Raw genomic sequence first — 26827 nt, 5'->3', positions numbered from 1 at the left:
GTGTTTTCCAGTTGTCAGTGTTTATACTACATTTTTAAAGATTTGCCTTGAGTCAGTCTTTAAACCTCTTTTGTTGACTACCAGCACTGATCCTTTGGACTCTCCCCAGGCCAGATCCTCTCCCCATCCACACCTACCTGCTGTCTCTCTCACACACCCTTTAGTGTTTTCCTCTAGGTGCAGTGTGTCCCTGGACTCTGATAATGTCCCTTGCTTCCCGGATGGAGGACTGTGAGGGGTGTGTAGGAGCTAACATACTGTACAAAGGTGAAATTTACATTAATTGCTCCACCCACTTGGAATCATAGAATCATGTGTGCATCTGTGTAGTTATTTATTGAGTCAATTATTAGATGTATTGGTATCCTGCCCTTCTACTGCGAGGACAGCATTCAGGATGACTCACACCACTTACAGCCATAGATATTGATAAACTCATTCCATCTTTCCTTACAGAGTTCTGGGACACATAAAAATGGGTAGAAAAGATTCGTCTTCTGCAAGAGGTCCCGTTGAGCAGTACAGAAAACAAATAGGTAAAACATTTCCCTTTTTACTAAATATATTTGTTTCTCTTTTTAGTTTTTGTGCGTGCTACATTCCTGTAGGAAAGATAGTGAGTTGTAAAGCAGATTACTTCATGTTTTGAATTGATTCAACTTTCTAATGCAGGGGTAGCTCACCTTTGCACCCCCCCCCCCCGATATTGCTGGACTATCATTATTGACTATTCGCCATTAGTCTCAAGCCGATGAGAGTTGGAGACCAACAACATATGGAGAGCCTAACCACCCTGTTGTAATGGTTTCACTGGATATGATGTACTCTTATATTAACTCAAAGTATTGGAGGCAAAGTGAAACTCAGTGTAATAACGTGGCTCTTTCAGTTAATAGAGAAGTAGTTGGATATAGCACATACCAAATTGATTAATGGTGAGGGTGGCTAGAACTGTGGTTTGTCTGAATATAGAGAATCTGTTGCATGGAGGCTACATTCACACTAAGTCTGGACCTGTGATGAAGTGAACATGGGATTGCTTCATTGTGCATCCAATTCTCCAGTTTCCCGTGTGGGCATTATCCTTAGGGTTGCCAGACTCAATAGAGGACAGGACTTCTGTGCCTTTAATTGCCCTGCTCTCTTTTGAGTCTGGAAACCTTAAAGAGAAACCAGCAGACCCTTTGCTTGGAAATTAAACAAAGGGTCTACTGGTTTCTCTTTAATTTCCAGAATTAAAGGCACAGAAGTCAGTCCTCTATTGAGTCTGGCAACCCTAATTATCTTGCATCGCTACAGCACATTAGCCGGAGCATCATATGCTGCTGCTCTTGGTGAGCTGTACCACATTAGACTGAAAGCTGTAAATTGGTTTATCGTATAAAAAATGTACCTGCACATTTGGAAATAGTTGCCAGGAAGAAGACGAGGCATTGCTTTGCATTTGTAGAGAAGCCATTGTATATAACTGAGCATTCACAGTATGATTCCCCACTTGCAGTCGGAAATGGTGCGACCCAGCATGAGCCGAATCAGCACAGTGAGTTGTTCAGCAAAGCTGTGCTGGAATGTGGACTGGAACTGAAAAACAGAGACTTGGGTGCAAGTAATCACACATGCGCTTCTCTGCAGGCCCAAACTCTGACACTGTTTTTTCCATCTGCATCTGAATGAGAGCTGAATGAGAGTTGGCCTTCAGTCTGAAACCAAATAGCTCGCAGGCCGTTCCTTAGAGGGCTGAATCCAGGGAACACACGTTATTTGCCTTAGTTTGTTGCAGTGACGAGCATCAATTACTAGATATTCTTCTTCTGCCTAACTTGCCCTCACTTAAGGCAAGTCAAACTGAAAAAAAGAAATAAGAATGAATGTTCTGATTCAGATAGGGAGAAGACTTCTAGATCAGGGTAGATTTCATGTGGCCCTTTGCTTTTCCTTCTCCTGTATGGACTGTAGAGCTCTGCTTCAATTTTCTATCAGGATAATTAAAAGATATATTTTTTATTTTTTTAAAAAATGACACAAACACTTCCTTTGTTCTTACATTATCTGTTTAGGTGCCTCAGTTAACATAGGTTTCATCTGATAGAGTTTATATGGCATGCACACACCACCACCTTGGCATTTTTTGTGGGTGGATAGCAGACAGAAAGGCTTTCTGCACAGCTACTCCAAATATCCAGACAGCATTTTGTCTCTGTGCATTAACTCCTGCAAGTACCTCTTCAGTTACAATAGTGTAATTAGGGATATGGTAGACACTGCAGAGTTTTCAGTCCCACTGCATCATCTCCAATATGGAAGCTTTGTAGGGTGTTTCAGATTTCCGTGGAATTTACCAACGACTTCAAGTGTTTTTCCTCCTCCCCGACCTCCCACTTGGTTGTGCAATGGTTTGTACAACCTGCAGTCAGTTCTGGAAAATTCAACCCTGATTGCTCCTTATCAGATTTGCATACAATACTTGCTTCCTGCCTCTGCAATGAATGCAAGGGGTTGCCAAATTGGCTCAAGCTAGTTAATTTCACCTCTACTGTGAAATGACTTCTCTGAACTCAAGCATGTCAGTTTCAAACTGTCTCTTTGCAGCCCTTGTAGAACTTTTCTGGGTTGTTACATATCCAGCTGCACCTTATTTTTCCTCTATTTGCACATCCAGCTATTGATTATTTTTATTTCCTTGTGGGAATTATATTGAATGGAATTAGACACTACAAAGCATTAGGATACTTTCCCATGCTAACAGAACAGCAGTGCTTACAATGGAGATTGAACCAGGAGGATTCATGTGTCATCCCTAAGTAGAATATCGTGTTTGCACACAGTAGATTGGGGAAAATGTGAAGCACAACATTCCCCTGAGTGTCAAGCCCTAGTTCTCTGGGCATCTGATGGCCGAGCTAAGGGCTCAGATAACTTGGGGGGGGGAATACATTTCTTAAGTTGAAATGCTGCTGTTGCAGTATTAATTACAATCCGAAATGTAGAAGAAATTTTAGTGCTTGAATTGTCATTCTACCAAACGTTACGAACAGTCCAGGTTCGTAAGGCAGATTTGCTGGTTCTTAGTAAAGATGGCTGAATAAGTACTTTTGCACTTGAGTTGTACAGCAGTGGGATTTGCAGCCATTAATAATTTGAATTCAGAAAACATAAAAAAGGCTTACCAAATTAGTTTAGCCTTTGAGGGTGTAAAGTTGTGAATCATCGCGAAACACCACAAAAATAGTCTGTTAATTGCACAACACTTAAAGGCACCACAAGGCATTCAGAATGGAACTAGTTGCCTGCTCTTACATTTTTGCACATATTAGATAATATCAAGGCATATTGTAAGCTTGGAAAAAACATTTGGATCAAAAGGGGGGATATATAGTATTAGTATCTCAATTTATCATAAATTGATTGGTTTTAGCAGTCACACCAAAGCAGAAAAACTATGTAAAGAGAACCAAAGCCTGTGCTGCCAGGTATTTATGTTAGGTAGCACAAATTCATATTCATTAACTACTGAGAATCAATTTACAGACAGCCAAGGCTTGTCTTTAATCCATTGTTTAACGTCAGGGAAGTTCTCTCCGTGAACTCTTCTTCATTACAGCTGTTCTAGTTAAGCAAGTGTGTTATTTACTGGGATGCTGAAACGTTCTATGATACATTATTATTAATCTGAAAACCACCACCGCCATCACCAGTGTAATGGGGAAGCAAAATGTGGACCGCAACTGCTCTGAATACATAAATAACTTCCTTTCTTTAAAAAAAAGACCTCCCATTGTAGAACACGTGTCCTCCTGAACAATCACTGCCATGTGGACTTCCTGCTTCTACCTTAGAAGAAGGAGAAAGGGATTGTGTCAACAGTGTTTTCTCCTCCCATTGGAGGTGGGCTGTCACATATTCCAACCAGCAGTAACTCCATGCTCCACTGGTAACATTCATCTTCTCTAGAAAGATTAGATAAGAGCAGTGTGTACTTGGTCCCAACACCAATTAAGAGCATGAGCCATAGGGATGTAGGAAGCTGCTTTATACCAAATCAGACCATTGGTCCTTCTAGCGCAGTATTGTTGACGCTGATTGTCAGCGGTTCTTCAGAGTTTCAGAGAGGAGTCATTCTCACTCCTTCCTGGAGATGCAAGGGATTGAACTTGATGCATTCTGCATGCAAGGCAACTGATTTACCACTAATCTACATACATTATCAACATGTGGAAGAATTAGTCATGGAGCTCCTGCTCCCTCCCTTCCTTTGTGTACAGTTGTGCATGGAAGCAGCACACGGGGGCATTATGAGGATCAGGCGGTGACATGAAAAAGAGGGTGCTTACTGCCCCTTCCTGATTCCTTCTCCTACCTCTGTGTTCAGTTTTGAAAAATCATAAGAGAGGAGAAGGGGCATGTCTTCCACAAACCTGGACTATATTCCTTGCATTGCAAATGAACACATCCGAAGTTCCGAGGTATTTCTGCCATGTGTGTTACTCTAGTTTATTTTAAAGAGAATGGATGCTATTTCCATCACAGCCAACTGTACAATTCAAAAGAATGGAAGAATACAATCATGAATTAAACAGGTTGTTTCCTTTTGTTGAAGTGAATAGGAAATTCATGCTGAGTGACTGTAGTAACTATTAACCTTTGTCATGCATCCCTTGAGCTCCCAGCACAAAACAGTAAAACCATCAAAGTGACACAGGTTAAAGAAGCAGAAATGTGCTTGTTTCCAGCCCGGCACTTTTTAACAGTACAGTATTTTTAACCTGTCAAATAAATACCTGATTGTCACTGATGTATCCTACAGTCATATAAAACTTATGAACCACAATATATATATACTTAGAGGTTTTTTTTTGTTTGTTGTTTGTTTTTTAAGTGCCTGATGCCTCTTGCCAGTTTCCCACTCTCACATTGGCTGAAGCTGCTGTGATGTCACAAATGATCCCAACTGCTGTGGGGGAAGGACTAGTTTATAGAATGCTGGAAATCAGAAAATTCAGAGAGAAAAAATGGAGCATTAGTTTGGCTTGGCATGTGTGCATCCTTCACACATGTAATACAGACTTTTTACTGCATGGGGGTTAGAGAGATTGATTAGTGGGTAGCATGTAGGGGCTTGAGAGACGATGTGGGACATTAAGAAGGCAGGGGTGTATAATCCTCACAAAAAGGTTATAGACAAACGGGGTGTGTTGTTGCTGGGATGAAGCACCTTGTGGCTAGTAGTCGTACGACAAAACAATAAGAAAGTCAACATGTGACATTCATAGAGCCCAATTCCAGTCTCAACACTGTAATAATAGATTCTCTATTGTGCCTTGGGATGAACAGCTAGGTGGAGGGTCTGTTTTCTCTATCCTGACAGTCATGATCACAAGCTTTTTCTCCACGAATTCATCTGGCTGGCTTTGAAGATTTTGAAAGCTGACCATTTTTTAATTTTTTATTAATAAGGCTTTTGTGCATGTGCCCTGCCATGGCCTGTGTTTAATTCCAGAAAGTGAAATCGTTATGCATTTGTCTATAAATATTTAATACTAATTTTTTATAAATGAGAAATTGATTTTGAAGTCCGGTAATAGCAAGAGTCAATTTGAAAGAGGTTCTTTTGCAATTGTTTTCCATACTAGTAGTAAATGTAATTTATGAGCCTTTTTATAACATGCCATCAGGGAGATGGCTCTTGCAATACATTATGATATTGAACCAATAATTACACTTAATACTTTTTCATATGTGTAGCACCTTGTATCCAACAAAGTCCAAATGCTTTACAAGGACTACTTGACTGTTTGATTACTGGTTACGTTTCAGAAAGTAGACAGTTGATGCAACTTGGATTAATTATAATTGGGCGAGTCAGCTGGACTACTTTAGTCCTGGGGTGTGTGTTTTTTTGGTTGTTTTTTTAAAAAAAGACGGTGAGCCTGGTCTGCCTAAATTGGGAGTTGCAAAGAGTAGGTATATACTCAGAAGTGTTCTCCCCAACTCTGAATTGGTTAGTTGTCACATGATGGTTTGAAGAAAGGTTTCCGGAATCACTGATCTGAAAAAGCTAAGGATGAATGAGAACCTTAAAGGAGTCACCTCTCTTTTGGTTTCTGCCTTGTGCACTGCATGCTTTGGCATTCAGGAATTGGTTCCTCGGGGGAGCTGGCTCTGGGCGTGCTGTCTCCAGGGGTTTTTAATTTAGGGTTCTCTGGCCCAAGGGATCCTGACTGACAGGCTCTGGATTGCCCCCACAATCTGCACTGTCTCCTCAATTCAGCTGATTCCCTATTTGTCAAGAGTCCAGGCCGCTGGTCAGGGTTGGAGGTCCTCCAGCCTCTTTTCTGTGTTTTACAGCCGAGGAGAATTCTGCATTTATTATTTACTTCTAGAGCAACACAGTAACTATAGGTGCTGCACGTGGATCCAAATAAAAGCTACAGATCCCAACCTCAAGCTTATGCTCTAGAAATGATAATAATCAACAAACACAACAAATCAACAGAAAGGTAGAAGGGGGGGAGAGATGAGTTTGAGAATGCCAGAGTTGAAAAAGGTGAGTTTTTAATTGGCTTTTCTACACACATGAGTTGAAGGAGCCAGATGGCAGGAAGAAGTTCCAAATGTCAGGAAGTAGCAGGAAAAAAATGTACTTTGGGGGTTCATGTACTTTGCCGACAAAGGTCCGTATAGTTAAAGCTATGGTTTTCCCAGTAGTGATGTATGGAAGTGAGAGCTGGACCATAAAGAAGGCTGATCGTCGAAGAATTGATGCTTTTGAATTATGGTGCTGGAGGAGACTCTTGAGAGTCCCATGGACTGCTAGAAGATCAAACCTATCCATTCTTAAGGAAATCAGCCCTGAGTGCTCCCTTGGAAGGACAGATCGTGAAGCTGAGGCTCCAATACTTTGGCCACCTCATGAGAAGAGAAGAATCCTTGGAAAAGACCCTGATGTTGGGAAAGATTGAGGGCACTAGGAGAAGGGGACGACAGAGGACAAGATGGTTGGACAGTGTTCTCGAAGCTACGAACATGAGTTTGACCAAACTGCGGGAGGCAGTGCAAGACAGGAGTGCCTGGCGTGCTATGGTCCATGGGGTCACGAAGAGTCGGACACGACTAAACGACTAAACAATAACACACATGAGTTGAAGGAGCCAGATGGCAGGAAGAAGTTCCAAATGTCAGGAAGTAGCAGGAAAAAAATGTACTTTGGGGGTTCATGGAAGAGGAAGGAAAGAGAGAAGGGATATGGAGAGAGGAAGGCGTTGGCAGAAGAGGAAGGAAGAGACTGAAGACCTCTGGGAGGGAATAGCAGTCTTAAAAGAATGTGAGAGGAGAGGAGGGAAGAAGGGAGCCCAGTGTGGAGGAGTAACGTAACAATGAGCAGAATAGATAGAGACAAAACTCAAGACTGAAGAGTTGAAGGAAGAGGCAAAAGAGGGTTGTAGCAGCCAATGCAAAAAAATCACAGAGAGTGAACATGAGCTTTAAGTTCATCATTCTGTTTTAAAACCCCAGTGTAGAAACTGCAAAGTGTAGAAGCACAGAGGGAGTGTGTAGAAACTGCAAAGAAGAGAGCCACAAGGCCCAGCATTTGAGGGAAGGCATGGGGAGTGGAGATGGAGAGGAAACAAAGACCAAACCAACAGCCTCCGAGTGAGATTGTCCTGAAACTATCCTGCTTCAGAGTTGTCTCTCCAGTTCATTGATGCTATGTCTTCTTCACTCATATGGTGACATAGGTTCCCTAAGAGAGCACCCAAGGCTTAAAAACCTCTAACCCAGCATGTGGTTGGGAAGGATCTCCTGATTACTTCTCAAAGTCACCTAGCACTTGATGAAAAAGCCACAAATTCCACAAACTGCATGTTGATTTCTGCTTTTGTGCCCCATTGTAAGAGAACAGGAAATTGTGAAACCATTGGAAGCAAATCCAGAGAGCCCGTCATATATGGGTGAAGCAATGTTTTGTGTAGTTTAGAAGTACTTTGGAAGGTTAAGGACCAATAATAATTTTATAAGGCGTGTCGTAAAATCTCTGAAACAATCATTAAGCCTTCAAACATGATTGCTTTTTAAAAGCTTAGTAAATAAAGCCAATGAAATTCGCCCCCATGTAAAATGGAAAACGTGTTAATGGGGAAGTGAATAACTACAAACTGAATTAAAATTGCAAGTGGGCAAGCTAAAAATGTCCTTATTATAAGCAAAAGGCTTAGGCAAGTTGTGGGTCCCCCTGTTACAATAGTCAGAGATTGTTTCTCTCCTTTGATCCATTACTGCTTCACTATAGCATCTGTGCAGCAACTTCAAACAGAAATGGTGTGCAGGGCGACAGTTCCCAGTGGCTCCCTTGCAAGACCGTTTTTCTGTTCTGACTGTGCAGATGGCCAAAAGAAATACCCACCTCAACAACGTTGGAAAATGAATGCAAATAAAGTTAATGCTCAGCTGAACTACAAGTTCTGCCTTATAGCTAGTTAAAGTCTCAAGATTCAAGAAGAAATTGTAAGCCACAAATTTTATGCATGCAGTTGCAAATGTATGGACCACTTTTTGCATATTTGCAAGGAATGCAAGTCTGCTGTGACATTTTCCACTCTGCTTTGATCTTGCAGAGAAAGGAGTTGCAGTCCCGTGCTTTGCACAACATCAAAGCCCTTTTCCCTCCCTGCTGAACAGCTGATGGTGAGGAGGGGACCCAAAAGACTTGATGAAATTTGGCTGCCATATCTGGCCTGTGGGTTGGGGTTCCCTACCTCTGCTCTAAAGTATTCTATTTAAATCAGTTTGTCTGCTGTTGAGTTACCATAAGTGGCTTGGGAATTCCAGTCCCCTTTCTTGACATCAACATGGATACCTTTGAATCTAGCTGGTTGCTAATATTTCCTGGTATAACTGTTGTTCATTATTTCGTTTCACCTGAGGTCCAATGCTCCAGTTGCTCATAAATATGTACAGCCTCTACTCTTTAGTGTAAGCTGTTATTGATGTCATTCATCTTTTCGTTAAGGCCTGTCAGGTGGCATTTATGTTGAAGCGATCTAGTGTAGAATTACAAGTGCCCTGAAGACTTTGGAGTGCTAAAATTATGAGTGATTTGGGGAGATTATTCATCACAAGTAAATTTAGCGGGAGATAATACCGCTGCATACAAGAAGAGATCTCTTTCCTGTCAATTCTGTTAAATGTTTCAGTTTTTGAATAAATCTTTGAAGAACATGATGGGCTTTTTCGTCATTTTCCACACTATTTCCCACATCTAATATCTTCCTATCATGGCCGTCAGCGGATTAACATATGCAATGCCGTGCTGCTCTTAGAATATACTTAATTAGCATGGCATGTGCAAAAAAAAATGATGATATAGGTGGAGAAGCATGTCCCTTCTAAAGTACCAATACATCAGCCTGGCGTATTTTATTTAAAAAAGAAAAAGAAAGACTACTGCTATAAGATGGTCAACTTTAGATGGGAAGTCAACCCCCCCCCCGTTGTTTCCTGAATAGCTCTGAGATGCAACCGTTCTGGGCAGAATATCTCATAAGACCAAGCCCTTCCAGTTTATAGGAGCTCAGTTCCTCTCAGTTTCAACTTGTTCTGCTTTGTGTTTCAATCTTTATACTTACATCCTTGTCATTTGAAACACATCCTTATGGAGAAAGCTCCATGTTACATTCCTGTACCAATTGTGCACTTCACTCACATTTCTTCAGCTCAGTACTACAGAAATGCTATCTGAAATGTATTACAGCTTCTCTGCAGTCCAGTTGAACGTGGACGACTGGATTGTTGGTCCCAGGGCACTGTGGCAAATCATTCCTTGCATGAAGTGATTTCCATGGACCTCCCTTTGGAGAGCTGAAATGATGGAACAGGCCCTTAGGACCTGCCCATGAACTAGTGAATGTAGCTTTGAAAGCAACACGAAAGTAAAAGCTTTATCTTTAAAAGCTACGTGGATATGGAACATTGAATTACTTAGTGTCCCAATGCCAGTAGCAGCTAACAAGATAAAATTTGCAGCGCACATACTGGTGAAGATCATTGAGATTTCTGATGGGAAACCATTCCCGCTGCCCTTGGTCTGATCAAGCTGGCTTGGACATGCCTGCAATGCTGCAGAAAGCATGCATATCTACTGCCTTGATTGGTTTGCAGAGAGTCTCCCACCACCTTTCTGGCACTCAGTAAGTTTTACAAATGCTCTGGTCCACTATGCATATTTGTGGTTTGAGCGGCCTCCCTACAGAGGCTGCAGCATATGAAGTTGCTCTTCATTTCCCACCTCCTTGTATCACTTCTGCCTCCCGTGTTCATTCAGCCTGCGTGAGATGGCTGCTTTATGGGTTTAAAATTGTAGCTTAACTTATACAAGCAGAATTCTGAGTCGAAACTGCAGGGAGAGTGGAAATAATTGAAGGTATAGATACTGGTGTACTCAAGAAAGTCTTTTATTCAGGCTAAAGAAACCCTTGCTGATAGCATAAAATAAACTTATTCACTTTAATGCATCCTTCTTGTTGGCTTAAAGCTGAAATACAGTTGCTTGAAAATTAATTTACCTCTCATGAATGGCTGGCTGGATTATCTTTGTAGCATAAAATGTAATGATATGTCAACCCTGAGCTCAGAACACGTTGTGTCTATTGTAAAAAAAGTTGTTCCTGAGCACTTAATGTTGTGTTAAATGATGATGTGTCCTTTGCAAATGTATTATTAGTGTCAAGCTGTTCCATCTCTCAAGATTGAAAAATGGCCAGTGATTTGAGCTACCATTAAACCTGAATAAAAAAATAAAAAAGAGAAGAGCTGTGGGGGGTTCCCATGCTCTCTCTTTTGAGTACTAACACTTTGACTATATTCAATATATATCAAAATGTTTCCGTTAGCTGAAGACTCCTAAAACATCTTTAATCGCAGCAATTGAAATGGTATTAAAGCAAATCTCTCTTCCTCTCCCCCCCCCTGCGTGTGCCGGGGGACAAGGGGGGGGGGAGAGCTCTCTATACTAGGGATGTTCATCGTAAGATGTTGCAGAAGACCGCTATGAATGCTGCTTATGTTGCAGTCAATTGGCTTGCTATTAACTTGAACGATGATGAAATGGAAGCCCTTTTATTTGAAGCAGCACTTTTTTCAGTTAATATTCTAAATATCCCCGCTCCCTGTGTGATAGAGCCTTTCGTATCACTTTGTATTAGTTGGAAGAAAATGAGCAACCTTATTTCCTATTATGGAAAGGAGGGATTTATGGCGCGATAGTGAGCAAACCACTTAACGGCGTCTGGTTACATGCATGGCCAAACGATTTTTGAAATGCTTTCACTACAAAATGTACATTTTCTACATTGCTACTACTTCCCGGACAACTCCCTCGTTTTAACGCAAAGGTATCAGCATTATTTATCATGCCAGCTTGGGAATTAGATTGTGGCTCCTTTGCCTGCTGATTGAATGTAAAATAGTTTTCGCGCTTTCTTGCTTGAGGGACGTCTGAAATTGGCAGGGCCGTGGCAGCACAGTTTAGCTTAGCCCAGGCATTGTGGCTAGAGAAAGCAACAGACAGAGTTGCTGGAACAACACCTTCTGTGAAGGCCCTGCAGCTTTTGAATTTCCTCTTCCGTGTAGCTTAAATTTATCTCTTTCATACCACATGTTTAAATGACTGTAATGGAGGATTAGAAAAGAGGGAGAAGTACATGTGAACTTAGCAGTGGGAGATATTGAATGCACCCAACACTTCAGTAATGTTGTCAATGTTTCCTGCCCCCTCTCTATCATTTTAAAATGTATGTCAAGGTTTAAGGATAGCTGATTCAAAATAAAGGACACTGTGTACACCTAATCTTTCTCTTCTAAGGTTTCAAGGTATTCTGCATGTGTGGGTATTTTTTAAAGGTCAGTTTCTGCTCCTGATGCAGAGATCTGCCATCCAGCTTTTGCCTGTGTCTATAAGGCTGTAGGATGGGGGATCTGTCATCTCTTATCATTAGCCATCCTGGCTGGGAGTCGAACATCTGGAGAGTCATAGATTGTCCATCCTTACTATGCAGGATCCTTTTGAAAGTCCTGATAAGTGGGGAGGTGGCCAGCCACACCTGGATTGGGGTGTGGGTTGCTGTAGATTCTAGAAACAAGGATATTTGAGTTGAGTGTTTTTGATGCTGCATTTCCTTGCATTTCAGTACCATTTATTATTGTGATGGTACTGAACTATGGGAAAGATATAATGTTTTTGTTTTAGTTATTATTGTGGTACCAGCACAAAAATATTCAGGGCAGCAGTTTCTTGGCAGTTACAAATTGGAGAGAAAGTGCTGAAAGGGATTTTAAATCTGTAATGTTGATTTCTTTTACTATCTGTCAGTTTTTGGCAAGCAGTAAATAACTCATTTTCAAATAATTTGCCTGTGTAATTAAATTTAGATTGCACACTTCTCCTTTCAAATATTTTGACTCTTCCTTGTCTGCCATTCAATTGTGGCATAATTGGTGCGGTCTGTATAAATGGGCAATAAATTTATGGACTTTTGTTTGAAGATCAGGCAGTGAATAGAACTTGGTAATCATCCCAGGAGGAATTATGATTGAACATGTTTGCGAGAGTTAAAGAACGGAATTTACTTTTGTTTTTGAATTAAAGACAATTAAAGATTTGCAAGCACCCGTAAAAGACAATGAATCGAGGAACAAGTTAGAAGCAAGTCCATTTGCAGGTGAAAAGAAACGCCTTTGAATCAGAACCAGCTGTATTTTCTATGAAAGAATGTGCTTGCTTGATAGCATAATGTGCTCCTAAGCAGCTTACGCTTCACAGTATTCAGAAAATCAGAGTGCATTAATTTTTAAAGTTGCAAATGCAGGCGAAGAGCAACACTGCCTCATGATGATAATGAGGGTGGATATTGGAAAGTCTATGTGTGGGTGGGGATGGGACATAGAAGGAGCTACTGAAATGTGAACATTCATAAAACAATAGCCAGGCATACACATGATAATGAGCTTGGACAGCAACACAAACAAAGGGCACAGATGAAGACCCCATTAATAACTAAAAAGAAGCCCTATATACTCTTAGTTGATTGTTTAATCAAATGCTTGCATGTTTCAAGGTTCAAATATTGATATCCCCGCAGCATTGTTAGGTAGAGTTTGGCAAAAATGAATTCACCTGCTACTGAGAAGCGGCGCTAATGGGAGTAAGTGTAATACACTTATGCAGTAAAGTACTGGGAGTGGACTCCAGGCAGTCATAGAATTATAGAATGGTAGAGCTGGAGGAGACCGCAAGGGTCATCTAGCCCAACCCCCTGCAATGCAGGAATCTTTTGCCCAACGTGGGGCTCAAACCCACAACCCTGAGATTAAGAGTCTCATGTTCTACTGATGGTCATTCTGATATATTCTCAAGCAGCCTTCCATAACCTGGAGCCCTCTGGTTGTTTTAGGCTCCAGCTCCCATCATCTCTTATCCTTAACCATGCCAGATGATACTGATGAGAATTAAAGTCCCACGCAGGACATGAAAGTGCTTGCAGAAGTTCCCTGGTTAAATCCCTGGCATCAGTCCATTTTTTGATGCAAAGAAGAGAGGAGCGCAGTCTTCGCAGCCCCGCGAGATGTGGGAAATCTGTTAGGGATGAAAGTGTTCATGTTGTTCTTTGTTTAGTTGTGTCCGACTCTTTGTGACCCCATGGACCACAGCACACCAGGCACTCCTGTCTTGCACTGCCTCCCGCAGTTTGGTCAGACTCATGTTGGTAGCTTCAAGAACAGTATCCAACCATATTGTCCTCTGCCGTCCCCTTCTCCTTGTGCCCTCAGTCTTTCCCAACATCAGGGTCTTTTCCAGGGAGTCTTCTCTTCTCGTGAGGTGGTCAAAGTATTGGAGCCTCAGCTTCAGGATCCAGGGAGCACTCAGGGCTGATTTCCTTCAGAATGGAAAGGTTTGATCTTCTTGCAGTCCATGGGACTCTCAAGAGTCTCCTCCAGCACCATAATTCAAAAGCATCAATTCTTCAGCGATCAGCCTTCTTTATGGTCCAGCTCTCACTTCCATACATCACTACTGGGAAAACCATAGCTTTAATTATACGGACCTTTGTTGGCAAGGTGATGTCTCTGCGTTTTAAGATGCTGTCTAGGTTTGTCATTGCTTTTCTCCCAAGAAGCAGGCGTTTTATAATTTCGTGACTGTTGTCACCATCTGCAGTGATCATGGAACCCAAGAAAGTAAAATCTCTCACTCCCTCCATTTCTTTCCCTTCTATTTGCCAGGAGGTGATGGGACCAGTGGCCATGATCTTAGTAGTTGTTTTTTTATGTTGAGCTACAGACCATATTTTGCGCTCTCCTCTTGCAACCTCATTACAAGGTTCTTTAATTCCTCCTCACTTTCTGCCATCAAGGTTGTGTCATCAGCATATCTGAGGTTGTTGATATTTCTTCCGGCAATCTTAATTCTGGCTTCGGATTCATCCAGTCCAGCCTTTTGCATGATGAATTCTGCATATAAGTTAAATAAGCAGGGAGACAATATACAACCTTGTTGTACAGTACTCCTTTCCCAATTTTGAACCAATCAGTTATTCCATATCCAGTTCTAACTGTAGCTTCTTGTCCCACATAGAGATTTCTTAGGCGACAGATGAGGTGATCAGGCACTCCCATTTCTTTAAGAACTTGCCATAGTATGCCGTGGTCGACACAGTCAAATGCTTTTGCATAGTCAATGAAGAAGTAGATGTTTTTCTGGAACTCTCTAGCTTTCTCCATAATCCAGCGCATGTTTGCAATTTGGTCTCCTGTTCCTCTGCCCCTTCGAAATCCAGCTCGCACTTCTGGGAGTTCTCGGTCCACATACTGCTTAAGCCTGCCTTGTAGAATTTTAAGCATAACCTTGGTAGCATGTGAAATGAGCACAATTGTGCGGTAGTTGGAGCATTCTTTGGCACTTCTTTGGGATTGGGATGTAGACTGATCTTCTCCAATCCTCTGGTCACTGCTGAGTTTTCCAAACTTGCTGGCATATTGAGTGTAGCACCTTAACAGCACCATCTTTTGAAAAATTTAATAGTTCAGCTGGAATATCATCACTTCCACTGGCCTTGTTATTAGCAGTGCTTTCTAAGGCCCATTAGACAACATTCTCTAGGATGTCTGGCTCAAGGTCAGCAACCACACTACCTGGGGTGTATGAGAGCTCCATATCTTTCTGGTATAATTCCTCTGTGTATTCTTGCCACCTCTTCTTGATGTAGACCTAAAGATTCTGTAAATCTGGGGTGTCCCACTCAAAGCGGGGTGGTTGCGCCATATGCACCAACAGGCCTCACGGGTCAGGGGGAGACCATTTCATAGGTGTGGGACTACCCCACAAAGACCTTCACCCATGTTCCCACATCGAATCTCTCTTTGAGGTATTGCTCCGAGGAGGCCCTTAGATGGTGACCAAACAGTTCAAAAACCTGCAAAACAAGGGTAAGTATACGTATATACCATGAACAGCATCCATCACCCCTTTCATGCCACCTTCAGCTCTGAAAATATCCTCCACTATAATTGTTGCTAGTTTAAATTAACGTGAATTTACATTCCAGCTAGCAATGGTCAAAGATGTTTGCATTGCTTATATAAACTAGATATTTCAGGTGGCAACTTTTGGGGCGCATATGCCATTTTTGCAGTACAGGTGGTTATCTTGGGATTTTTTGGGGGGGGGGGAGTTCAGCTGTTTAAAGAGGTGTTTTTAAAAAGTCCAATACTAAAATGTGGTTTTCATTACCAAGGACTTAACAGATGTCCTTTGTAAATTTTTACACACAGTTGATTCAGACTTGTATTCTCTGGTATGTACTTTCTCTTCTGGCTATAGCATTTAGCAAGGAGAGTGGTAAATTAATCACAGATGCTTTGTTTTGGAGACTTACCAGCTGGAGAGTCATTATTAAAATAGATTGTTTGCAATAAAGAGAGTTTCAGTTGTTAATATCGACTTCAATTTCAGCCTGCAAATATTGTCACTGTTAACTTGCACCAAGGTAAGTTTCAGGGAAACAGTCACATAGATCATTGAATTCAGTTCATTTGAAATCTTAAAGCCACTTTCTCAGACGCAGTCCTATTTCTGCTCATGGTTCTCCTCTGGAATGGGTAGTTGCTAGAATATAATCTTGAAGAGGATCGATAAACTTTCTTTGTTGAGAAAGAACTGGTTATTCTTAGAGCATAATGATGCTAATAATAATAATAATAATAATAATAATAATAATAATCCATTGTTGCCTCTACTTTTGATGCACTCTGATGTGCACTTAATCCATGTAATCTTTTCTATGACACAAGTCACATGCCACCCCACTTTAACTGCACTTACAGTCATGGGTTTGGTGAAGTTTACATGGTTGCAGAAATGGTACCTGCATACAATTGCTCTGCACCACATATTTGCCTCAAAGACGAGTGGCTTATTGAGAGGGCAAGGATGCCTGGCTCTCCATGTTTATGCTTGGTGGGCAATCCACTGCACTTTGTAGTTGGCTGCATGGCAAAGCCAGATGAAGTGAATGGTAAAAGTTATTCAGGCAACCGAGTAATAAAATTAGAAATGGTTTCCAAGACAGGGCAATCAGATGGTCACTTCACCATCTAGCTAGTTGTAGCGCACATTGGTCTAAAGTCAGAGTGAATTTCTGGCTATGTATATTAGTTCATTGTCCCTAAAACCCACAAGATAAATTAGATCCTAAACCCAGGGGAAAGGGAAGATGAATGAATCCTCTTCTAACATTTTATCAACATCCTTATCATCTATATACTTGAGCTCTTCTGCTTTTCACCCATTGCATCTTGCTACACTCCATAATATCTACAGTAAAGTTGTACACATATTTACTCTGAGGAAATGCCAAGCAAATAGGAGAGCTCATCTACACCATTCCCTCTGCTTTCCCAAAGCCTCACCTATTTAATTTTGGCTGATCTCTAGAAACAGCAGGTCTCTGTGATGTACGTAAATCACATCTTAGTTGTCCCACCTTTCATTTTCAGTGTAGACATGAGAGTATATTTCAGACTTTCTGAGATCTTGAAGTGAAACAATTATTTTCCCCTTGTTTTCTTCTTAAAGTCTTATAAATCTGTGTTCAAAGCCCCATGTGAATAAATGTCTGCAGTTTGTTCGCAAGTAAAAGTTTTTAGCAGCTGCATGTCTTAGTTGAAATTGGCTCCAAACAGTATTACAGGTTCAGATATATTTTTAAGCCAAGTTTCACCCTGGAGTGAATTTTTACGAGCATATAAATTCAGTCAATTCATAATGGAAATTCTGACAGGTCCTTTACTATTGCATAGCACATGGTAATATCATAATGACTGGTGGGGAGCTCTAGTCATGTAAACTCTTTCCCCCTTATTCCATGCTGACCATACTTTCCTCTGAGAAAAGAACAATTTTTCCCATGCATTAGACTTTGAAATCTCCACCACTTCTCTGGTATAGTACAGATCACCAGAGAAATCCGCCTTGAGTCTTCTCAGTAAGGAAAATGTTTCCCCTAATCAAAGATATTTTTTTATGGACTGGGAGTTGTTTAAAGACAAAACAACATCATCATCAACAACAACAACAACAACAACTTGCACCTCCAATACCAGAGAGAAAACATAAGCCTTGTTTATGTGTTACTCACATGTAGAGCATGTGTTTGTACAGTGAGGGGTGAGGCCATAGTTTTATTCCTTCTCCTAGTGTCATAAGAACATAGGAGTCAGCTGGATTAGCCCAATGCCTATCTAGTCCAGCATCCTGTTCTTACAGTGGCCAACCAGGTGCTTGTGGGGAACCCTCAAGCAAGATCCTAGCACAAGAGCACTCTCCCCTCCTGTGGTTTCCAGCAACTGGTATTCAGAAGTGTATGCCATTGTGGCTAGTAGCCACTGCTAAGCCTTTGAAGTTGTCCAGACCTCTTTTAAAGCCATCCAAGTTGGTGACCATCACTGCCTCCTGTGGGAGGGAGTTCCATAGTTCACCTATGCATTGTCACCTCTCCTCCTCATCTCCTGCCGAAGCAACCACATGTTGGGCACAATTGTGGGACGAGAAAACTCTTGCACAGGAAGAGTGGGAGCACAGTGCAACCGAGAGACCAAAGCATCATTCAGGCATTTTCCTGAACGCACACTGGGATCGGGGTGGTGGTGTACATCTTTTGTAGATTCACCCGCATTCTGCCCCAAGTCATCTGAACAACTGGAGGGGCAAAGGGGATAAGTTCCTTCTTTGCCCACTCACCGAAACTGGTGGTGATGGTGGGGCTTCATTTGCCCTCAGTGGCATCATCCTATAGCCATGTCTAATTAGCTATATGGCTACATGGCTTTATAATGTTCACCACATGCTCCCAGGTGGTCACACCACACATGGATGCTCCCCTCTCCAGCAAATAAACCTGGGAACTGCAGTTTCCCCTTCATAGAGCTATAATTCTCAGCACCCTTACAGTTCCCAGGATTCTTTGGGGTAGTCATGTGCTTTAAGGTGTGGCTCTGCCCACGAGAGTGAAAAAGCCCATTCGAGGTTGGTTTGTTGATCTGTTTTGGCACTCAGGCCACAGCAGAGTAGGAAAACTAAAAAGGCAGTAAAAATGTCCATAAGTATGGAAGGTAAGTTCCCCCCCCTTCCCAAAACAGTAACTTTAGCATCAGAAACTAAACCTCTCAAGCATTGGCCTAGCAGTAGTCCTGAATGCATTTGCTTAAGATCAGAGCCCTTAATGACTACAAGGTTGCAAAGCATAGCTTTCAGCTAATCTAACACTGATCGGCCAGCCAACCGCCATAATGCAGTCTTGTGACATGAGGCATGAAAACAATTTCAACATGGTCAAAACCTGTTATTACTAGGCAGGGCCTGCCTTTTATTTTTTCTAGAACTGAATTCGGGCGGAGGCCTAATAACCTTCCAATTTACAAGCGGAGTGGTTACGAACTCTTGAAAATTGTCTCGGAAAAAGTAAGAGTTTTATCTTATGCCTAATTAACCCCACAATCCATGCAAATAGTATGCACAATTGTTCTCAATTGCGTCAAACTTTTCTCATCATGGGCTTTCCCTTTTTAAATTTTCTACATTTGGACGTGGCATGATGTGGCATAGCATCAGTCTTTTATGCCGCCCATGTATAAATAATAAATTGCTCAAATCATACTGTCATATGTATTCCCTATTAGAGCAAACATTTCAAAGTTTGTCACTCTGCAAGCAGCTCTAACATACAGTGGCCTTTTTGTGCTTTGTAAAGGAAAATTTGGATATGCTGCAAACATTAAAATAATTGTCCCTCATTTACTATGGTGTGTTTTCAATAACTGTTTTTTTTTTCTCTCCCCCCCCCCTCAATAGGAAAACAAGATTACAAGAAAACCAGGCCAATGTTAAAAGCAACAAGATTAAAAGCAGAGGCCAAGAAAACTGCGCCAGGAATGAAGGTATATCTAACTGATAGCTTACACCGACATCCTAGAGATGTTGAGTTTCTTTTCCCCATAGATGTCCTGTGTGAATATTGATCTTTGAAAGATATTGTTTATGACACTTCAAAACCCTAAGTGGAATGCCAGCATCTAAAATATTCATGACTGATTTCTTTTGCGTTAACCTACAGCCAAGCTGGAATAACTGAAACTCGGGGGCTGCAATCTGACACAGCTTTGCTTAGGAATCAGTCCCATTTTGTTATTTATGAATTAAGCTTCATTTTACCTGTTTTTAAGATCTCTCGCCCCTACGCCACCATAAAGTCCTAGGGCAAGTTGCAACAATGAAATATGCAATTGTAAAACCATTCCAATTATAAAACATGGAAAGCCATTCCAAAGGCAACAGATGGGTATAAATTCAACAAAAGAGATGGATCCCACAAGACAAAATACCTTCACTGTCAAAGGCCAGGGCGAAGAGGTCTCTATCCAGCGAAGATGCTACTTGGGGTCTGTTATGAAAAACTCCTTCGGGGATGCCATCCTCTCCTTGTGTATGCAGGGTGCATAGAATAAAGCTGCAAAGTAATTTCGATAGGCAGCATATATATATTTTTTTAAAAGCTTCTTGTCAACTACTGTGTGTCATGGAATAATTTTTTTAAAACAACTCCCATAGGCACACAGTGAATGCTTTACAGCCGGCATCCCCAAACTGCAGATGTTTTGGCCTACAACTCCCATGATCCCTAGCTAACAGGACCAGTGGTCGGGGAAGATGGGAATTGTAGTCCAAAACATCTGGAGGGCCGAAGTTTGGGGATGCCTGCTTTACAGCATAGAATAATAGACTTGGAGAACTGGAAGGGATCCCGAGGATCATCTAGTCCAACCCCCTGCAATGCAGGAATCTTTTGCACAATGTGGGGCTCAAACCCATGACCCTGAGGTGAAGTCTCTCATGCTCTACCAAATGAGCTATCCCAGTTTGGCTCATATCTATTCAGCAGTTAAGTCCCAGCAGGCTATAATCCCAAAGAACTGTGCGTAGGATTGTAGTCTTCATTACTATTGCACATCATTGCTTTCTTTGGTTAAAAACCCCACAATGCTTTGATAAAAGTGCCATGGGTGCCAGCACAAAATGGCTTCCACAGGCAGCAAAATATGAGCTGCCCGAACTCCTAGAGCCAGTGTGGTGTAGTGGTTAAGAGCGGTAGACTCGTAATCTGGTGAACCCGGTTTGCGTCTCCGCTCCTCCACATGCAGCTGCTGGGTAACCTTGGGCTAGTCGCACTTCTTTGAAGTCTCTCAGCCCCACTCACCTCACAGAGTGTTTGTTGTGGGGGAGGAAGGGAAAGGAGAATGTTAGCCACTTTGAGACTCCTTCGGGTAGTGATAAAGCGGGATATCAAATCCAAACTCTTCTTCCTCTTCTTCCTAACTGGTGAGTGACAGAAACTCCATCTTCTGAAGCACACTGAAGGGAGCCTGACGCAACGTTCTGACGCCGCATGTGTGATGTTGCACAATGTACTGGTGCCACATGAGCTACATTGTGTGATGTCCTAATGTCCCTCCGTGCCCAGCTTTTAGAAGGGGAGGGACTGTCCCCCTCAAAAAAAACACAACCCCATAGAGCGGGCCCATAGTGCCTCAGCTTCCTGGAACCGGCATGTATGGCAAGTACAGTCACCTATCACACACGCACACACACAACCCTGACTGATGACCATTTTTTGTATAGATGTAACTGTAAATAGTTACAGTTTTGTCATAAATACATAGAACTGATATCCAGCCTACAGTTTTCATCTTTCTGTCCAGCATGGAAAACTATTGCCTTCTCTTATGACCCAGCAAAGAAGCTGGTGGACTCAAAATTATTTTGGAACTTCCTGTTTTTAAAGCTTAAAGAAAGGAAGGTGAACAAGTGAAGGTGATAAATAATAATATGAAGGATATTTATAATATTTTCACACCCACACATGACCCTGTTGTAGAGTTTGGCTAAACATATGTAGTTTGTTTAAATTGCTTCCAATACTTTCCTGTCGATTTATTTTTGGTTCAAAATAAATTAGCATAAAATCATCTTAGCAACCCATGCTGAGGGAAGGATGCAGATCAGGAAAAAGAGATGCAAAAATGAGCTATTCCTAATGAGAAGAATGTCAGTAATGTTCAAAGAAGTACATTTCCTTGTTTCTGGCATATGAGAAATCAATTCCCCCCTCCCCAAGTTATAGCTTACAGCAAATGGCAAGGTATTACTACCATGCTGTAACAGCTGTTGAGCCGCCAGATGATGTATTTGGTTGTCTTCCAAAATTTGCTATTATAATCACGAAACAGTGGTTTCTTTTTGCTCTCTGATAGCTGATCTCGATCAAGCATTGCCACACAATGTGGTCTGCTTTCACAACATCGTCTCCTCAGTTAGTGCAGTGTGTCAGGTGTTAATGGGGGGGGGGAATAGATTGCCTTTTTTGTTGTTTGTTTAAAAGGCAGGTTATTAACCTATCAAGTTATGCAATTTTCTCTGTCCCTTTCTGATTTAATTTTACCTTTCTGATTTAATTTTACATCGTAGAAGGGGCCACAAGGGTCATCTAGTTCAACCCCCTGCAATGCAGAAATCTTTTGTCAAATATGGGGCTCGAACCCACAACCCTGAAATTAAGAGTCTCATGATCCACCAACAGAGCTATCAAGACAAGTGGCCTCACAGCATAGGGTTGAGGATAGCCTCAAACAATGCATACATTGGAGGCTTGAATTCATTTGTTCATTCTTTAGATTTGTATAGTGCTTTTCCACACAAAAAAATCATGCTCAAAGTGGTTTACAAAACAGCAACAACACAGGAGCACATTTCAAATGCTACTAAAACAATTTCATAATAACACAGCAAAGTATCATAGTAACAGTTTCATACTAACATAGCAAAACAATAGCAAGCAGAACAACAGCAAATATAACATAAAAAGCATATAAAGAATTCCCAGCAGAGCTGCAGGGAAAGAACTATTTTTCAACTTCAGTAAAATAGGTGTACTTTACCCTGACTGGACAATGGTAGTTAAAGAAGATAGATTGTGCAGCACGTGGCATGTAAAAAGTGCTATGCAAATTGTTAATGAGAATTAAAGGAAATCTTGCAGAAGCAGAATTATACTTCAGTGTTGTGTTTTCAGTGTTGAAGCATAGGTTTGAGTCATATATGCACTTTCCTCACACGATTTCTGGACCCTTGATTGTACAACTTGATTGGCAACTGAATGAGAAGCAAGCTTCTTGAAGTATTGATGTAAAGTTAAACCATGGTTTAGTGTTGCATGAGCAAGCCATTTCCAGATGTCTCCCTGCCCTCATGTCCTCAGGTTCAGTTTGTGTCCAGATGAGAGCAAAATATTACCTTCTGCCAACCTAGCAGTTCGAAAGTATACCAGTGCAGGTGGAGAAATAGGTACCGCTGTGGTGGGAAACGTTTCCATGCACTCTGGCTTCTGTCATGGTGTCCCATTGCTCCAGAAGCAGTTCAGTCATGCTGCTTCTGGAGCATGTATTAAGCTCCTAAAAACTGTCTGCAGATGAACGCCTGCTCCCTTGGCCTGAAAAGCGAGCTGAGCGCAACACCCCATAGTCACCTTTGAGTGGACTTAACCGCCTGGGGGTCCTTTACCTTTACCTATAAGTTACCTTGACATCAAAACCTGAAAAATAATGGTTTATACTTGCCCTCTAAACCAGAATTGCAAAGCATGGCTTGGTTATGTTTTAGCTCTTTGGAGTATAAGGGAGGAAAAACAGCTTATTAGTTTGGATATTGCAGCAAATTATGGTTTGTGTTAAAGAGGAAATAACTGGATATGAGTAACTGAAAAGAGGAGGAAGTAGAAGGAGGGCGGATGTAAGCCTGTAGCATGTTCTTGGTTCTTGAAACTTTGCTTTGGGAGACTGGGAATGTTGCATTTGAACCAACTTGCTGTGTTATGAAAGTCTAGCCCATGGGTAGGCAAACTAAGGCCCGGGGGCCAGATCCGGCCCAATCGCCTTATAATCCGGCCTGTGGATGGTCCGGGAATCAGCGTGTATTTACATGAGTAGAATGTGTCCTTTTATTTAAAATGCATCCCTGGGTTATTTGTTGGGCATAGGAATTCATTCTTTTTTTCCCCTTCAAAATATAGTCCGGCCCCCCACAAGGTCTGAGGGACAGTGGACCGCCCCCTGCTGAAAAAGTTTGCTGACCCCTAGGAATGGGTTAATCCAAACAGTCTCTAAATTCAGCAGTCCCTGGTATCTTAAATTCAACTCCCACAATGCACGTTAGCTCATACAACCTGTGCAAGGACCTGGGTATCCTTAAACCTAACTATTAAAATGATGATGATGATGATGATGATGGTGATGATGATGATGATGATGATATAATAATAATTGTTTATACCCTGCCTATCTGGGTGGGTTTCCCCAGCCACTCTGAGCGGCTTACAGCACATACAAAATTGTAAAACATCAGACATTAAAAACTTTCTGATACAGGGCTGCCTTCAGATGTCTTCTAAAAGTCAGATAGTTGTTTATTTTTTTGACATCTGATGGGAGGGCGTTCCACGGGGTGGGTGCCACTACCAAGCAGGCCCTCTGCCTGGTTCCCTTTAACCTCACTTTGAAGGGAGGGAACCGCCAGAAGGCCCTCAGAGCTGGACCTCATTGTCCAGCCTGAACAATGGTGTAAAATCAAATGCCTGTGATCTAAATGCCAGGTTCAGGGTTTTGCATTCTCTGCCAGCATGCCAGTACAATATTTCTACGGGCTATATTTATAAGCAACCTGTGGTAACATATACACAACTTGCAGTCATTTCCCTATCTATACTGAAGGAAAGATCCATATTGAAAATAGATTCATCACATTTGAGGCAGCAGTAAGTTGGAGCAGTAGGAACTGAACATATTAACATATGAAGAATAAGGTAGACTATTTAGGAGCTTAATACAAAGTTTTTAGATTTGGCGGGCACAGAAGATCAATTAAGCTTAGAACAACATTTTTATTTCATGGAGTTTCAGAAACACTAATTTAATTAAACATTATTCTTAAAATAATCATCATCTTGATTATTGCTTATTTTCCTATTATTTACCCAGGTAGACAGGTTGAGTTTTCACCAGGGATGGCATTTTGCACAAACTTTGCTCTTTAAAAAAAATGTATGGTTCCCCCCCTTACTTTGAAACGGGCCCTAAACTTTTCTAAACCAACCCCAGTAGGGTACTTTTAATTTCAAAACTGGCATGCTAATTAGTCTATCCTGTCACATTTTGATTGCCTATCATTTTTATGCTGGATTGAAAGTAACAAACTTTCATTTAGTCATTGCCATTTAATACTTTTTAATTTCCCCAATGAGTGATTTTTATCTTTTGTTGATAATGTCAACACAGTAACTTGTGGGCAATAAATATCCAGTGTTTTTGACTCTGTGTTGTTGAAGCAGGATGACTGTGGTAGACTGCAAAATTTATGTGCTTTCCTATGTCTATTAAAACCTCTCCATGCGTAAATAGTTTTCCTGTTAAAAGAAAGGCATCAGGCCAATGGCCTGTCAAGTCCAGATGTCTGTGTGAAGCCCACAGGCAGGAACTGAGTGCAGCAGCCCTCTCCTCACTTCTGATTCCAAGCAAACTGGTATTCAGAGGCTTACTGCCTCCAGCAGCGAAGGTAGAACACAGCCATCTCTTCTAACTCCCATTTCCCTCAGCTCCTTGGTCTTTCTTCTGATAAAAGTTAGTTTAAGCCAGGGGATCTGCCCTATCTGCAAAGACAGATGCAAAGGATTCATCCGGCTACTCTGCAAACGCCTTATCTTATGCTGCAAATCAGAAATGATTTTCTGTTACTCAACAAAAAAATAGAGTCAGCATCCTTACTGTGAATTTATTTAGTTCTGTCACACTTTCCCCTTAAAAACAAGCAGTGCTTGTTACATAGGGTAGCATCCAATGGTGATTGTCAGCTGCCAGATGGGAATTTGTCAGCAGAAAAATGAGGGAGGCCATTTTTGCAAGAACTTCCTTCCTCCTGCAGTGACCTGCATGCCCTGCCTCACTAAGTATGTTCTGGATTATTCTCTAACCTTCTGGAGTATAGCAGATTTCCCCCATTTTTTTTGACAAAGTAAAGAGAAGGGTGCTCATTCCTTTCTTCTCTACTGCCCCTAATTATCAGATTGCAAGAAAGAAGAAGCTGAGGAGGAGAGCAAGGAAGGATAGAGGAAATCAGAAGACTATGAACAACCCAGAGAGTGGGGTTACCTGAGGTAATTTTGCCCAGCAGCCCCTTAAGCAGTATGGCTGGGCCCAGGTAGGTCTAGGACAGGCATCCATTCATTTTCTTGTATCTACTACAGTTGTGCTCCTAGACCAGGCACCCCCAAACTCGGCCCTCCAGCTGTTTTGGGACTACAACTCCCATCATCCCTAGCTAACAGGACCAGGGGTCAGGGATGATGGGAATTGTAGTCCCCAAACAGCTAGAGGGCCGAGTTTGGGGGTGCCTGGTCTAGGAGCACAACTGTAGTAGATACAAGAAAATGAATGGATTCTGCCTAATATGACCATTGCATTTTGACATAGAGAAGACATGTGCCTGCAGTCCCCCATCGCTTTCTTTCTTTTTTATTCCCATTTCTTTCTGAAAACAAATTTTACATAGCTATTTTCTTTGAAATTCCATTAGATAAAACCAAGAGAAGTTTCCAAAGTTTAGACTAACCTGACGATCCTTATAATTATGGGTTGGGAACGAAAGCATGCCAGCAGTTTTTAAATGGCGTTGTTTTTTCAAACCTGTGAGTCACATTATTTGTGTGGAAGAGGAAATTTCTGCTACCTGCAGAATGACAATCCACTGAGAAATCTTTGCCCGAAGAAGCGATAATATTTGAAAAGTGTATGCGGTGGCATGTACTGAATTATGGATATGAAATACTGATAAAATATAAAGCGGATTCATGTAAATGCAAATGAAGTGTGTTCCAGAGGAGTTTGCGATTGGGGGGGGGGAATTGACAGAGGAACGTTAACTCTTTCTCGGGGTGACACTATTTTGCTTTCTCTGATGTGAGTACTTTCAGAAGTGCTTGCAGAGAGAGAGAGAGCTTGCATGCTACGTGAAAATCATTAAATCCAGCTCAAAGATATAAAGTAGGCTCGAGTTACACAATGTGCAAACACGTATGTGTGAGAGAGGCCTTAATTATGTATGCCGTTCAAATGAGGAAGATGTCCTCCCAAAGGCCTCATTTATGCATGTCAACCCTAGAGCCAGTCCTCGTTGTGT

The 26827-nt window shown here is 41.6% G+C and overlaps 1 protein-coding gene across 5 annotated transcripts in view; it reads left to right on the top strand.

The window, feature by feature from the left end:
* Positions 1-26827, top strand: part of TRIQK (triple QxxK/R motif containing) — a 53123-nt gene that overhangs the window by 19771 nt on the left and 6525 nt on the right. For all 5 annotated transcript variants that reach the window (XM_035125475.3, XM_088675684.1, XM_088675683.1 and 2 more), the window contains 2 exons: positions 457-536; positions 19400-19485. In XM_035125475.3, coding sequence (XP_034981366.1) covers positions 476-536; positions 19400-19485 — 147 coding nt within the window. In that variant the 5' untranslated portion in view covers positions 457-475. The remainder of the gene's footprint in view (positions 1-456; positions 537-19399; positions 19486-26827) is intronic.

The sequence above is a fragment of the Zootoca vivipara genome, chromosome 8, assembly GCF_965207765.1.
Source record: "Zootoca vivipara chromosome 8, rZooViv2.hap1.1, whole genome shotgun sequence".
NCBI lineage: Eukaryota > Metazoa > Chordata > Lepidosauria > Squamata > Lacertidae > Zootoca > Zootoca vivipara.
The sequence above is the reverse complement of the archived record's forward strand: the minus strand, read 5'-3'. Positions and strand labels throughout refer to the sequence as shown.